This window comes from Arachis ipaensis, chromosome B2 (genome assembly GCF_059453495.1).
Source record: "Arachis ipaensis isolate K30076 ecotype BB chromosome B2, ASM5945349v1, whole genome shotgun sequence".
Lineage (NCBI taxonomy): Eukaryota > Viridiplantae > Streptophyta > Magnoliopsida > Fabales > Fabaceae > Arachis > Arachis ipaensis.
In genome coordinates, this window is record NC_142437.1 from 12210208 (window position 1) to 12226286 (window position 16079).

Here is a 16079-nt window from a genome sequence, read left to right on the forward strand (position 1 = left end):
CATAGCTAATCTTTACAGCAAATTCTGCAAATAACAAAATTCACAGCAAAATCCATAGTTAAATTTGTTTTGCTCTTTTTCTTATTTTATTTTTATCTTGCATATATTTTTCTAATTTCTCCCCTTTTCTCTCTCCTTTGTTGCTAATTCTTTTTATGTGGATCATTCTTTCCTTTTGTCTTTCTCGTTCAAGCTAAGATTGAGCCACTCTCTTTTTAATAGTGTTTACAAAGCCAGGTGGATATAGAGGGGTTGAGATTAACTTGTTATCCTTCTCTCTTCATGTACCAATTTTCTTATTCTATCATGCACACCATCTGTTTCAGACCATGTGCCTCCTTGCAAGTCCAATTGGGTTTCTTGAATCACTTCTTTAGTGTTCCTATATTGTCTTGAAAATATATATAGGTCAATTTGAATCTTCAAAGAGGTTTAAGTTCTCCATGTATTGTACATCTAAGAAATTCTCTCCATCTTCCTGAGTCTCCACTTCTTTGATCTGTGGAGTAGTATTTAGCTAGATATCATTTATTGTCTCTACATTTCATTGGTTCTTTGGGAATCTTCTCTTCATCATCTACGCAGTGGCGGAGCCAGAAATTTTTTATAAGAGGGGTCAAATTAAATATAAAATAAATTAAAATAATATAATAAAAAATTAACAAAATATAATTTATAGTATATAGGTCAAAATTAATAATTATATTATATCAAAATTAATATTCAACTACATACTTTAGGATTTTGATATTTTTAAATTTGTTCTGTGATATTTCATATAACTAAAATATCAATTTGTTACGATGGGTAACCGAAGATTAATGGGCTGGATGGCGTTGGTTGGCCCAAACGTATTAAGGAGGAAGCTTTCGAGTGGATCTGTAACTCGGTGCCCTTCGTCCGACTTGTGTGTATGGAAGAATGGGGGGTAGTACCTGCAAAGACACTCCGATGCCTAAGTTAGCAAGGGCGTGAGCAGGTTTAGAGAGTATTGGAACTTAAAGATACCTGAGGGGTATCAGTGTATTTATAGTGGCGAACCAATAACCACCGTTGGAGTAATGCCACTTTTCTAGGGCGTTAACCGTCCCTTTATCTTAGGGAGGTTAAGATATGGCTCGTGGAAGTGGTTAGAGAGATTCTTGGGGCAGTTACTCATTCAAATGAGTGCTTATCTGCCAGCTAACCCTCGTTCCCGACTTCTTTAGAGCAAGTCGTGACGAGTACCGACTTCGCAGGGGCTGATTTGGTGAAAGGTGGGGTCAACCCTTTGGGTTGGGCCTTTTTACTTGGTTCCTGGGCCTTAACGTTGGGCCAGGGTATGAACAGTGCCCCTACTCGAGCCCAATTTCTCTTTAAGATTCGGGTTCGAGTATACTACTCGGGCTTGTAACCGACTTGTTGGAGGACCGACGTGATGTTCTGAAACCGACGTGTCTTTTCGTGACCTTTTGGTTCTGACAGTTACGTCTAATCAAGCGTCGTGTCCGTTAGGGATGTGCGTAGGGATTGATGGTCTTGGTAACGGTGCATTTTCATTAATGACTGCCCCGTTTTTACCATTGTGCCCCTAACGTACTTATAAATACTTTCCCTCTCTTTCATTGTTTCGTTTCTGCAATTTTTCAAATTTCTCCTTCATTCGTTCGTGCTGCGTTCTTGTATCTTCGAAGGCTTTCGTTTTCTCCAACCCTTATTTCAGATAAAGGTTAGTTCTTTTTGTAACATACTTTTCTATTTGCATGCTTTTATTTTGTAGATAGGTTGGTTTGTAGACTTTAGTTCCGTATTCCCTCCCTTTAGAGACCGTGTTCTTGATTTTCCTTTTCTTTTTTTTTCCCTTGTAGGTTTTTGTTACCTTTTTAAGAAAAAGAAATGGCTTCCGTAGACGTTCTTTCTCAGTGGGTTGATGTCACGGTCCTAGGGGAGGAACCCTCGTTCGATACTGAGTTTATCACCAACCTTCGTACTCACCACAGAATTTGTACTTCTGAGAAGGACGAGCCGAAGTATGAGTTGGTAGTCCCGGGTCCTGAAGACCGGGTTTGCTTTGGGAGGGTCAATGAGGCGGCCCCTCATTTTTTCTTTATGTATGAGTGTATGATCACCCGTTTGGGTGTTTTTCTTCCTTTTTCAAACTTTGAGATATCTGTTTTGCATCACTGCCGAGTTGCTCCTACCCAGCTTCACCCCAACTCTTGAGGTTTTTTGAAAATTTATCAATTTATTAGCCAGGCTTTGGAGTTCCCGACTTCTTTGAAGATTTTTTTCTATCTCTTCCATATGACCAAACACTTCAGTGGGCTAAACAATAAGCAACAGTGGGTGTCTTTCCGAGCCATACAGGGTCGGAGAGTTTTTACCCTTTTTGACGAATCCTTCCATGACTTTAAAAATTATTTTTTCAAAGTTCAAGCTGTAGAGGGTCACCACCCCTTTTTTCTGGATGATAATTCTTCTCCCCGCTTCCCTTTATACTGGCTGGAGGCCTCCTCCTGCGAGAAATATGGTCTAGATGACCTGGATGAGGTAGAAGCGGCCATTGTGGGGTTCCTCCGAGAAGTATGGGGGAGGGCCCCATACTTAGACACTAAAAAGTTTCTCCAGGGGTCTCCGACCTTTGTCCAGGCACAGCTAGGTAGCTTTTATTTGTTTGTTAGATTACCGACTTGTCTGATTGACCTTTCCGACTTGTCTTAGCCTATTATCTATTGTTTTTTCAGAGATGGCGAAGGCAAACGCGCAGGAATCTTACCAGAGAGTCCAGGAGGCTAAAGCAAGGTCTCGCGCCAGGACGGGTGGCGCCAGGGCGGTTATCTCTCCTCCTCCTCCTCCTCGGAACACTAGGACTCTTTCACAGCCCATTGTAATTTCTTCTTCAGCTTTCTCTCAGCCGCCCCCCTCCGCCCGATCTTCTCCTGAGCCAGAGAAGAAGAAGCGCAAGACTTTAGAGTCTGGCTCTTCTGGTGAGGTTAAGGCGGATGCTCTTGCATTCGTCCGAAAGAACATCTATCCCCATGCTCGTATAAGCATGGATGATGTTTCTGTTCGGCGCCACCTTACCACTCTGGTTGAGGAGAGCCTCAAGGCGGCGGGGGTTTGTGATAAACTCTTAGATATTTTTGAGAAGGCTCCTCTCAGCTCTTTAGGGATGACCTCGAGGGTTGCGGAGCTGGAGGGAAGGCTTCTTTTATATTAGGAGCAGGAGAGGGAGTTGAAGGAGGAAGTCGCCAAGTTGAAGGAGGAGATGGATAGCCTCAAGGAGAAGGAGAGGAAATTGCAAGCCCAATGCAACATGGAGGTGGGTTTGAGGAAGACAGCGCAACACAGCTACCAAAGTTTATTTAACGATCTTGTGTCTGTGAAAAATGAGCTGCTGAATTCTCAGAGGGCCTACACCGAGTTGGAGGACTCTATTGCTGATGGGGCTGAGGAGGCTTGGAGGATCTTTAGGGAGCAGGTCGGAGTCATTGCTCCTGGCCTGGACCTTTCCCTTTTAGATCCTGATAAAGTTGTTATTGATGGTGCCATTGTGGATCCCCCTGTCCCCGAGATTATTTCCGAGTCAGACTTGAAGACTCGGGGGCAAAGGATTATAGAGTCTCCTCCTCGCTCTAAGGACGCTCCGAGTTCTTCCACAGTTCCTCCGACTTCCTCTTCATCTCCTATGGATGCCTCTCTTCCCGGTCCTGGTGGCGCTCTTCCTACCTCTGGTGGTGGTGATCTATCTACTCGTCTTGTAAAAAAGTAATTTGCTGGCTATTTGGGGCCCGGCCTGTGGGTCCCCTCTTTTTAAACTCTTTATTTTTTTGGTAGTATTTGAACAATTTTTTGGCCTTTTAAGGCCGTAAACAAAACGTTTAATAATACCCTTTTTAATAAGGGTTTAAGTTAAAAAATAAGTACCCTTTTTTGGATAAGGGTTTAAGTTACCTTGTGTGTGCATGCTTTTCTGATTTCGAATTTTCCTTTGATCTTTTCTGAAAAAACCTTTTCTTTGGCTTTGTCTGTCTTTCTGAACCTTTTTATTTTAAGGATCTTTAGGACAACCTTTTAACCTTTTCTTGGGGTTTTTTTCTATCTCTCTTTTGTTATTCCTAGTACTCAATTTCGTTTCATTGAGTTTTTATGACTTAGGCTACTTTTGTGATTCATTTTTGTTTTACTCGGTTTCCCATTCCGACTTAGGAGTCGGAATGTTTCTGAGTTTATCATGATCAACTTCTATAACCTCTTTACACCGACTTGTACCTCGTCGTTTTATCTTGACGACCATCTAGGTCGGTTCATAGGATTTTCACGTTTTGTCGAGCTTAAGTCGGCGCGTTTCGTCGAAAGAAAAGAAACAAAAAAGGAATTTGCAAGAGATATATATGAAAAAGATCTTTTATTAATTGGGGAGGTACCTTATTGCTACTAAGGGTTTTTGACAATATATTTCCCTTAGTCTCTACTATGATGCCTCGTTAAAAACCCTTCTCCAGAAAAAACCCTTTGATTTTGGGAAAAAAATCATGAAGTTGGGAAAAGAGTACATCAGGGAGTAGAGTTCGCTTTTAACTGTAGTACCTTTTCATATTACAGGCATGCCACGACCTCGGTAACTCGGTGTCGTTCAGGTCGGTCACTTTATAATAGCCTTTCCCTAAGACTTCATTGACCTTGTATGGTCCCTTCCAATTTGCAGCGAGTTTTCCTTCCCCTGATTTGTTGACTCCTACGTCGTTTCTGATCAAGACCAGGTCACTTGGGGTGAATGCTCTTCGAATGACTTTTTTGTTGTATCTTGTAGTCATCCTTTGTTTCAACGCTGCTTCTCTTATCTGGGCTTCTTCTCGGACCTCGGAAAGCAAGTCGAGCTCCTCTTTATGCCCCTGTATATTTCCGATCTCGTCATGGAGAATCACTCTTGGGCTTTGTTCGTTGACTTCTATTGGGATCATGGCTTCTACGCCATAAACTAGTCGGAAGGGTGTTTCTCCAGTGGCAGATTGGGGGGGTTGTCCTGTAAGCCCATAGCCTTGTGGGAGCTCTTCGGCCCAGGCTCCTTTTGCATCTTGTAATCTTTTCTTCAGCCCTGCTAGTATGACTTTGTTGGCTGCCTCGGCTTGCCCATTGGCTTGCGGATGTTCCACCGAGGTGAACTGGTGTTTGATTTTCATACTGGCTACTATGCTTCTAAAGGTAGAGTCGGTGAATTGGGTTCCATTATCTGTAGTGATGGAATGAGGTATCCCATACCTTGTGATGATATTTTTGTAGAGGAACCTCTGACTTCTTTGTGCGGTGATGGTGGCCAATGGTTCTGCTTCTATCCACTTTGTGAAATAATCTATTCCCACGATCAGGTATCTGACTTGTCCTGGCGCCTGGGGGAAAGGCCCTAACAAATCCATTCCCCATTTCGCAAAAGGCCATGGAGAAGTGATACTGATGAGCTCCTCGGGGGGAGCCACGTGGAAATTTGCATGCATCTGGCATGGTTGGCACTTTTTCACAAATTTCGTGGCATCTTTCTGCAAGGTCGGCCAGTAGAATCCGGCTCGGATCACTTTTCTGGCTAGTGACCTTGCTCCGAGATGATTTCCGCAGATCCCGCTGTGGACTTCTTCCAACACTTCGGTGGTTCTTGAGGTCGGTACACATTTTAATAATGGTGTTGATATCCCCCTTCTGTAGAGGATATTTTTCACCAAAGTGTAATGTTGTGCTTCCCTTCGGATCTTCTTAGCCTCTTTCTCCTCCTTGGGGAGGATGTCGAATTTCATGTATTCGACCAAGGGGTTCATCCAACCGAGGTTTAATCCGACTACCTCAAGGACCTCTTGTTTGTCTTTTTCTTTTACTACGGAAGGTTTCTGGAGAGTTTCCTGGATCAGGCTTCTGTTATTCCCTTCTGGCTTGGTACTTGCCAACTTGGATAGGGCGTCTGCTCTGCTATTTAGATCCCGAGTGATGTGTTGGACCTCGGTTTCTGCAAAGTGCCCAAGATGTTCCAGAGTTTTTTCCAAGTACCGTTTCATATTTGGGTCCTTTGCCTGATACTCTCCACTTATCTGGGAGGTCACCACTTGCGAGTCGCTGTATATCATCACTTTTGTAGCACCGACTTCTTCCGCCAGCTTCAATCCAGCAATCAAGGCTTCATACTCTGCCTGATTATTTGAAGCTGGGAATTCGAATTTGAGGGAAACTTCTATCTGGGTTCCTCTTTCATCCACCAATATTATGCCTGCACCGCTTCCTGTTTTGTTTGAGGATCCATCTACATAGAGTTCCCATGTAGTTGGTTTTTCCTCTTGGTCTCCTGCGTATTCTGCGATGAAGTCGGTGAGGCACTGGGCTTTAATCGCCGTCCGAGTTTCATACTTCAAGTCGAACTCGGAGAGCTCTATTGCCCATTGAACCATTCTCCCTGCAACATCCGTCTTTTGGAGGATTTGCTTCATGGGTTGGTTCGTGCGGACTCTTATGGTGTGAGCTTGAAAGTAAGGTCGTAGCCTTCGTGAGGCTACCACTAAGGAGTAGGCGAACTTCTCTAGTTTGTGGTACCTTAGCTCAGGGCCTTGTAGAACTTTACTGATGAAATATACTGGGTGTTGTCCGACCTCGTCTTCTCTGATCAGGGCCGATAAGACGGCCTTGTCTGCCACGAATAAGTATAGGACGAGATCTTCCCCAACTATAGGTCGGGCCAAAATAGGAGGTTGGCTTAAGAATCTTTTGAACTCCTGAAACGCCTCCTCGCATTCAGGAGTCCATTCAAACTGACATCCCTTTCTCAATAAGGAGAACAGTGGGAGGGATTTTAGTGCCGATCCTGCCAAGAATCTGGAAAGGGCTGCAAGTCGACCATTCAGCTGCTGGACCTCTCTTAAACAAGTCGGGCTTTTCATCTCCAGGATAGCTCTACACTTGTCGGGATTAGTTTCAATCCCTCTTTGTGTTAGCATAAACCCTAGGAATTTTCCCGCCTCTACCGCGAAGGCGCACTTTGCAGGATTTAGTCTCATCCCGTGCAACCTTATGGTGTCGAAGACTTGTGAAAGGTCAAACAAGAGGTCGACTTCTTTCTTGGTCTTTACCAGCATATCATCGATGTATACTTCCATTAGGCTCCCTAGGTGAGAGGCGAACACCTTATTCATCAACCTCTGATATGTGGCCCCTGCATTCTTCAATCCGAATGGCATGACCACGTAGCAAAAATTAGCTCTGGGCGTGATGAATGATGTTTTCTCCTGGTCGGGTTCGTGCATCGGGATTTGGTTATACCCTGAGTAGGCGTCCATGAATGACAAGTATTGATACCCCGAGCTGGAATCTACCAGGGTGTCAATACTTGGTAGTGGATAAGGGTCCTTGGGACAGGCCTTATTTAAGTCGGTATAGTCGACACACATTCTCCATTTACCATTTTGTTTTTTGACTAGCACTATATTGGCTAGCCATGTTGGGTACTTTACTTCTCTAATGAAGCTGGCTTCTAGGAGCGCTTGTACCTGCTCTTCTACTATTAGGGCTCGCTCTGGGCCGAGCTTGCGTCTTCTTTGCTGTACAGGTCGGGACCCCGGTAAACCGAGAGCTTTTGGGACATAAGCTCGGGGTTTATCCCAGGCATGTCGGAGGCCTTCCAAGCGAAGAGATCGGAATTATCTCTTAGGAGTTTAGTCAACCCTTGTTTTAGGGTTTCCCCTAGGTTGGCCCCTATGTGAGTATTTTTTCCCTCCTCTTCGCCGACCTGTATCTCCTCGGTTTTTCCTCCCGGTTGGGGACGCAGCTCCTCTCTAGCCCTTGCGCCTCCGAGCTCTACTGTGTGAACTTCTCGGCTTTTTCCTCTCAGGTTTAGGCTTTCATTATAGCATTTCCTTGCCAATTTCTGATCTCCCCTTACCGTTGCTATCCCCGCTGAAGTCGGGAATTTCATACAAAGGTGAGGAGTGGATACCACCGCTCCGAGTCGATTAAGGGTAGCTCTGCCAATTAAAGCATTATATGCTGACCCTACATCGATGACTATGAAGTCTATGCTCAGAGTTTTTGATTTTTTCCCTTTTCCAAAAGTGGTGTGGAGGGGCAAAAATCCTAGTGGCTTTATTGGCGTGTCGCCTAGTCCGTATAAGGTGTCGGGGTAGGCTCTTAATTCTTTCTCATCCAACCCTAGTTTGTCGAAAGCGGGCTTAAAAAGGATGTCTGCTGAGCTTCCTTGGTCTACTAGGGTTCTGTGGAGGTGAGCATTTGCTAGGATCATAGTTATTACCACTGGATCATCGTGTCCAGGGATTATTCCTTGCTCATCTTCTTTTGTGATTGAAATGGTGGGGAGGTCGGATGACTCTCCTCCGACCTGGTAGACTCTCTTGAGATGCCTTTTGCTAGAGGATTTGGTGAGTCCCCCTCCCGCGAACCCTCCTGAGATCGTGTGGATATGTCTCTCCGGGGTTTGTGGTGGTGGGTCTCTTCTATCCGTATCCTCTCGCTTTCTCTTCCCATGACTATCCGACCTTTCTATGAGATATCTGTCGAGCCGGCCTTCCCTAGCCAGCTTTTCTATCACATTTTTAAGGTCATAGCAGTCGTTTGTGGAGTGACCATATATCTTATGGTACTCACAGTAGTCGTTGCGGCTCCCCCCTTTTTTATTTTTAATGGGTCTGGGGGGTGGCAGCCTTTCCGTATTACAAATCTCTCTGTACACGTCCACTATGGAGACTTTTAGAGGAGTATAAGAGTGATATTTTCTTGGTCTATCGAGACCGAGTTCTTCCTTCTTTTTGGTTTCCCTCTCCCTCTCTTTTGTTGAGGGAGGGTGCCCAGGTCACCAGCTCAAGTCTCTCAACTTAGCATTTTTCTCCATGTTGATGTACTTTTCAGCTCTTTCCTGTACATCACTTAGAGAGATGGGGTGTCTTTTGGATATGGACTGTGAGAAGGGACCTTCTCTAAGCCCATTGACTAACCCCATTATGACTGCCTCTGTGGGCAGGTCTTGAATCTCTAAACATGCTTTGTTGAACCTTTCCATGTAGGCTCGTAAGGATTCTCCGACCTCCTGCTTTATTCCCAGGAGGCTTGGTGCATGTTTTACTTTGTCTTTCTGGATAGAGAACCTCATCAAGAACTTCCTTGAGAGGTCCTCAAAACTGGTAACCGACCTCGGGGGGAGGCTGTCGAACCACTTCATCGCCGCTTTCGACAAGGTTGTCGGGAAAGCTTTGCATCGCGTAGCATCAGATGCATCAGCCAGATATATCCGACTTTTAAAATTGCTCAGATGATGCTTCGGATCAGTGGTTCCGTCGTAGAGGTCCATATCGGGGCTTCTAAAGTTTCTCGAAACTTTTGCCCTCATTATGTCCTCACTAAAAGGATCTTCCCCCCTAGGGGCGAATCTTCTCTACCGTCGCGGGAGTTCTGACCTTTGAGGGAGGATTCTAACTTTAAGAGTTTTCTTTCTAACTCTTTTCGTCGCTCCATCTCCTCTTTTAGGTTCTTTTCAGTTTCCTTTTGTCGCTCCCGTTCCTGTTCTAGCTGCTCGAGGCGACTGTGGACTAATCCCATGAGCTCAGTTGCATGGGATGGTCCCTCTTTCTCTGAATCGCGCCCTTCCGAAGAATTTACTTTCGGGTTTTTTATTCCGGAGGTGCCTTTCCTGTGTTGGTCATTGGCTTCCTGGTGAAGGGTCAGGTCTGCCTCATTGTTTCCGGTGTTCAGATTCTCTTGTTCAGAATCTGTCTCTACATGACCCTCCTCAGGGGATCTATCCGCCATCTCTGGTTGATCTCTCGGGTCCCCGGCAACGGCGCCAATGTTACAATGGGTAACCGGAGATTAATGGGTTGGATGGCGTTGGTTGGCCCAAACGTATGAAGGAGGAAGCTTTCGAGTGGATCTGTAACTCGGTGCCCTCCGTCCGACTTGTGTGTATGGAAGAATGGGGGGTGGTACCTGCAAAGACACTCCGATGCCTAAGTTAGCAAGGGCGTGAGCAGGTTTAGAGAGTATTGGAACTTAAAGATACCTGAGGGGTGTCAGTGTATTTATAATGGCGAACTAATAACCACCGTTGGAGTAGTGCCACTTTTCTAGGGCGTTAACCGTCCCTTTATCTTAGGGAGGTTAAGATATGGCTCGTGGAAGTGGTTAGAGAGATTCTTGGGGCAGTTACTCATTCAAATGAGTGCTTATCTGCCAACTAACCCTCGTTCCCGACTTCTTTAGAGCAAGTCGTGACGAGTAACGACTTCGCAGGGGCTGATTTGGTGAAAGGTGGGGTCAACCCTTTGGGTTGGGCCTTTTTACTTAGTTCCTGGGCCTTAACGTTGGGTCAGGGTATGAACACAATTTATCATCTGAAATAAATTTAAAACATTCTCTTTTTTAATATATACAATCATATAATCTACTAAAAATTTATCTTTTATCTTATTTTAAAGTTTTATTTTAATAATTTTTATTGACCATTCTCAAATCAGCTATGACCTCTTTATCCAACCATGTTTTCTTCACATAAATATCAAACTTTTCTCCATTTAGATCCATCTAGATCCTGTCATTGATTATTGGCACCCAAGTAGTGTCCATCGTCATTTTGACTGAGTCGAAATTTCTTCTTTGAATCAAGTTTTTATATTTTATCCACACTTAAAACGGTTCCCCATACCACCGCTATGATAAAAAAGGTTTCTTCATTCCATTCATGTAGAGGCATGCCACAAATTTCAATCTAAACTTTTCTTATCATATATGTTTCTCCTGCAATCCATCTCCTTATCTCTCCAAAATAATTCAGTAAAAATGATGATTGCAGAGTTTCATTCATATTCTCTATCGAGTCAAAAGTTCAGATCATCTTAAATGATCCCAGACATTTAACCTCCGAAAGAGTATAGACTGAAATGATCTCGTAAGCATTCAACGGGCTAACCGATTCCCTAATAATGAATGACTGATTCTCCAATAATGCTTCTATTTAATTTCTCCAACATATTCTGATTAACTTTTCCTTTGACCTCTCTCAGCATAACTGTTTCCTTGTTGCTATAATCTTTTTTGATGTTGGCCTTCATTTTTTTTTCTGATCAGTTAGCACCGCTTTGAAGGTTTTTTCTATTAGGTTCAGTTATGGTGTCCCCACTTCCTTCCTTCTTCATGCAACACATGTCCTCTATTTGGCTGCTGCGTTGCTCTTTGTAACGAATAAAAGGGTACCATATATCTTCCATCTCTTAAGAAATCTAATTGCTCTTTTTGCATGATCTCTGAATGCAAATCTCATAAAAGCAAACTTATGATACGTATTTGCTTTGGGGTTTTTGCGACAAATAATTTTATCTTGAGTTTAAAATGATTTTAAAATTAAAACAAATCAAAACGTCAAAAATAATTTTAAAATTTCTTGAAAATTTTTTATGCAAAAAATATATTTCACCCAGAAAATCATAATTACAATTAACTAAATGAATCAAGAGTTTGTACAGAAATACTCTGACTTTATTACTAAATTCACCTCATAATAGATTTTCGTATTCCAAAACTAATATTATGCCAAAATATAGTGGAGAATTCCTAAGCATCATCAACATCAACAAAAATGAAGATGGTTGCAATGTTCTAAATTTTTTTTTTTTCAATACTCGATAATTCCTCTTGAATCTCTAGAAGCATGTTAAGTCTATTCTGTGCTTGATCTTGGTAAGGCTTACCAAGGATTTTCACATAATTGTTCAAATTTTCCATGGCTTCATTGAAATCTTTCTTCATGGCCTCTTCAAGCTCAGATGCTAACTTCTCTGCTTTTGCTTTCACTTTATCTATCACACTCTGTCTGCGCCTTGGGAAATTTGATATAGCAACATACCTGACAAAAATATATGTCAACCAAATTTCAGCAACAAGTCATCAGCATGATCATAAATTAAACCAATTAAATCCTTAGGCACATACCAATCTACATTTCTTATTTATAAAATATGAATCTAAAGGGACGTATTCTTTAGGTTACATGATAACAACTCTTGCCGTAACAGTGCAATATGTTTCTTTAGAAGATTTAAGATTTTGAAATACAATCTTGAGCAACAAGAAAGGAAGCCAAATTATAAGTAAAAATTAGAAAATCATAATACCCGCCAGCAGAACAAATGGCAAGAGCAAGAAGATACACAGATGTCAGTAGCGAAGCAGATAGACCAGCCACACCCACTCCACCAAAAGTCGATAAAAACTAAAATTTAAAAAATTTCAGATATATTGACAGTATAATACCTATAATTTTAAGTAACATAAAAATAAATAAATAATGATGTCAAACCTCAATATACCAAAGGAAAACGATAATGAGAACATTATATTTACTACTGAAGAAGTTCCACAAGTGATGGGATCCACATTAGTACAGAGGTTGCAAGGGTCAACAACAAAGGGTAGCCTAATACTCAAGTATCCTACCTTGAAGTCACCCAAACAACTAAACCGTTGCTCAGGGTTTCTCTTTGCATAACAACACTAATGGAAAAAAGTAACTAAAAAAATGAAGCAGCAACCCAGATGAGTCTAGCAGCAATAATAATTTCTCAATATATAGACATCACTTACTTATCCATCTACTTTGAAGGCATTAACCTTACTTGAATACAATACTATGACCACAGTTAACCTTATCACTTTGAATGGTAACCCTAACAAGGCCAAATCCCAGAAACACTTCAAACTTATTAGACAAGCATATTCTTCTCTTGCACAACATAATATCACATAAAACAGCAAAATCAAGGGAAGCCTAGCTCCAAATCCTTCTAAAATTGGTGGGTTGGGTGTTAATTGCACAATTGATACCTAGTTGAATTCTGAGTTTTACTAGCCTTTCTTTTTTTGAATGATGTGACCAGACTTTTTTTTTAATAATGACTCATTCTTCTCGATCTCACTATTTTCGTGATTCAAAGATGGCCATCGTTTTTCAAAAGACTCCTTGTATAATCTCCCTTGCTGGGCACTTTTGGTACGCAACCGATTAAGTACGGATTGGTTTGATTCGGATAATTGGACACCGATGACTTCAAAATTCATAAAAAAAAAAAGTTTATCTTAAAAATTCAACAAGTACAATAAACATGTAACATCAATAGAAATAATTCAAACATGTTAAATACCAAATACATTAAAAACTAAACTCATTAAAATCCAAACATATTACTAGTGAATAATTTTTGTCTAATGAAAAAGTCATATATATATATATTTTTATTTAATTAATATATGATCGGGTTCGCGAGTTGGTTCGGGTTTTGCACCCCAGAAGGCCAGAACCGGTATCCGAACCAATCACTAACGTTTGGTGGAGAGACAGAGACGGAAAGACTGAGACTGAGAGACAGAGACTAAGAGACAGGGATTGAAATAAATCTCAGTATTCTGTTTGGTGCAAAATGAGAGACAGGAATTGAAACAAGAATGAAACTCTAATTTAATTTGCACAAAGGGTAAAATTAAAATTAATTAATTGAAATGAAAGTATTTTAGGTATAAAATGTTATTAAAGTTTCAGTCTCCATCTCTAAAAATTTCAGTTCCTTGTGTCCCTACTTTTTGGAAGTACTGAAATACTGAAATTTTAGAGACAGAGACAGAAATTTTAGTACCAGTCTCTGAACTAACAAACACGATACTGAGTCTCAATCTCTTAGTCTCTGTCTCAGTACCTCAAAACAAACGCTACCTAACAAAAATCATTGATTTGGTTTGGATTAAACCCGATTACCCATTAATTAGAGAACCAATTTAATTCGAACAGGTATACCATTACCCGTGCTCATCCCTTATTCCACCTGAATTATTTTGATACTTTGAAGAGAGTAATTGTGAAAAACATTCATTCAACATTGAGTAATACAAACGTGACTTGATATATAAGCTAGATATAAACTGATTTCACAATTGATTCTCTTTCGATCATCTTCTAGAACATGTCTAACATCTTTATAACAAAGTATCTCTAGTGAGGTTTTTTTTTTTTTTTTTTTTTTTTTTTTTTCAGAGATAGCAAATTGTGAATGGGTGCGTTTGTTTTCAGATTTTGTAAAAAAATAAAAAAAATAAAAACAGTAAAATTCATTTATTTATTTTATCTTTTTGTTAAAAGATAAATAACTTTCCATTCTAAAATTTATAAATTTATTAAAAATATTTGTAATTTTTTTATTAATTTATATTCAAATACATTAAATTATTAGGGACTATTTGACTCATTTTGAACTGTAATTTTTATTGTATCTATAGTTTTTTATATATTATATATGAATTCAACTGTATAAATATATATCAAAATTTAGTAATTAAATCAATCACTCGTATAAAATATATATTAAAATATAAAATAATATTAAAAATAATTTAAACAATATATATATTTATAGATAAATACAAGATGATTGATGTTTAGTGTATATATAATAATTTTTATATGAATTATATTGTCATTTTATTCACTAAAAATCAAATAGATATTAGGATAGATAAGACAAAAACTAATACAATATAATTTAAAAAGTCTCTAGTCTAAAAAAGAAATAAATAAAAAAAAATCACGCATTTAAAAAGGATGAATTAAACGAGCATAATAATATCATACCATGTGCATCATCTTGAGCAACCTATATATGTTGCTCCCGAAACAAATAAACAACCACGCCAACCTTAATGCCTTCATCACAAGCAGAGAATCTATAATTAAGCAGGAAAACTAGGTTGAGCGCAAATGTTTCAAATACTGTCTTGATTGTGTTTTAAGTACGAAGAAGTCTTTATATATATTTTCTTCTTTTTAGAAATTAAGAGTTTTATTAGTAACTTTTAGAAAAAAGAACAGAGATCACAATTAATTTTATAAATTATTAAAAGATATTGTAATAATCCCAGATTGTAGTGTTTATGCGATTTTGAATAAATTTTTTATCTAGTTTGGAAATTCTATGAATCATGCTTGGATTTGGAATAATGGCTGAATTAAAGTAAATCGTACATCCCAGTTCTTATTTAGCTTGAGCTCAAATACTCTCTGGATATATAATTGATTTCTTAGTATCTTCAAATAGAGAGTTAATAGTTCAAATAGTAATAACAATAAATAAAAACAAACAAGCAAAAAACGTTGATGAGGTGATACAGAATAATTAGTGTAAGAATTTTCTCTTTTTTTTTTTTTTTTTTTTGAAAAAAAAGGGAAAAGAAGGAAAGGAAAAGCAAAAGGCAAAGACATGAAATTGTTTTGTTTGGGAAACGTAATGAAAGAGTGGCAATAATAGATTTATAGCATCCAAAGTAGAGTTGGTCTCTGAAGCAAAGAATGTGGCTAAAATGCATTGAGGCATGTTTACTCAAACAAAAAAGAAGCGAACCAATAAGGGAAGGAATAAAGAAAAAAGCCTAAAGGATAAAGGGGAGTGCTAGGGTAACAATGAAAATTTTGAACAACATGAACACTCACCAATCAAATGAAAATACACTACACTTTAATTTAATGTTACTAATTAAATTTACTATTTTAACCCTATTAATTCACATTATTTACACATTGTTCAAAAATCTTGTTGGTTACCTATACTTTTCCAAGCGTAAATTATTATGTGCCTGAAGCAAAGCAAAGAATTTATGAGATGTTGGTATACATAAGACCCAAAGGATACCAAAAATCTAGGAAGGAAGGAAAAGATCTAAGCAGAGGGATCGGAGAGAAAGAGAGATTGAGGAAGCATAAGAAAGCTGAACCAAAGATATTATTGTACCTTTGATTTTCCAGGTCCGTATAATAATTTAATTAACTTGTCTTCTTCCCCGTACTCACTTCTTGTTATCCTTATTATGTTTGCTTCTAAAATACTAAATGGCTAATAGACAACTTGTACTATTTAATTTTTTGCCCCTCTATATGTCTGATGATGATGATTTAATACAAGTACTATGCATATATAGTTCATGCTCTTTTGTTTGCAGTTTTGCACAGCAAGTAGTTGAATTGATGATGTGTTGGAAATCACATATGTTCAATTGCCATTTCACTCCCTCTTATAAAATATAAA

General features: G+C 39.7%; 2 protein-coding genes and 1 long non-coding RNA gene across 5 annotated transcripts in view; 1 reads left to right on the forward strand and 2 right to left on the reverse strand.

Annotated features, from left to right (window-relative positions):
• Positions 1 to 2843: 2843 nt before the first annotated feature.
• Positions 2844 to 6449, reverse strand: LOC148573048 (uncharacterized). Its single transcript, XM_088505647.1, has 2 exons — positions 5553 to 6449; positions 2844 to 2918 (listed from the first exon to the last, which is right to left on the reverse strand). The coding sequence occupies exons 1-2, from the start codon at positions 6447 to 6449 to the stop codon at positions 2844 to 2846; spliced, it is 972 nt and encodes a 323-aa protein (XP_088361773.1).
• A 5067-nt stretch (positions 6450 to 11516) lies between these two features.
• Positions 11517 to 13029, reverse strand: LOC148573049 (uncharacterized). The gene is made up of 3 exons (XR_015905308.1): positions 12314 to 13029; positions 12129 to 12226; positions 11517 to 11860 (listed from the first exon to the last, which is right to left on the reverse strand). It is a non-coding gene; the product is annotated as an uncharacterized LOC148573049 (long non-coding RNA).
• Positions 13030 to 15669: 2640 nt separating this feature from the next.
• LOC107624968 (uncharacterized) overlaps positions 15670 to 16079 on the forward strand; it is a 31617-nt gene continuing 31207 nt past the window's right edge. For all 3 annotated transcript variants that reach the window (XM_021112872.2, XM_088504832.1, XM_088504833.1), the window contains exon 1: positions 15670 to 15799. The gene's annotated coding sequence lies outside the window, so the exon portion shown is untranslated. The remainder of the gene's footprint in view (positions 15800 to 16079) is intronic.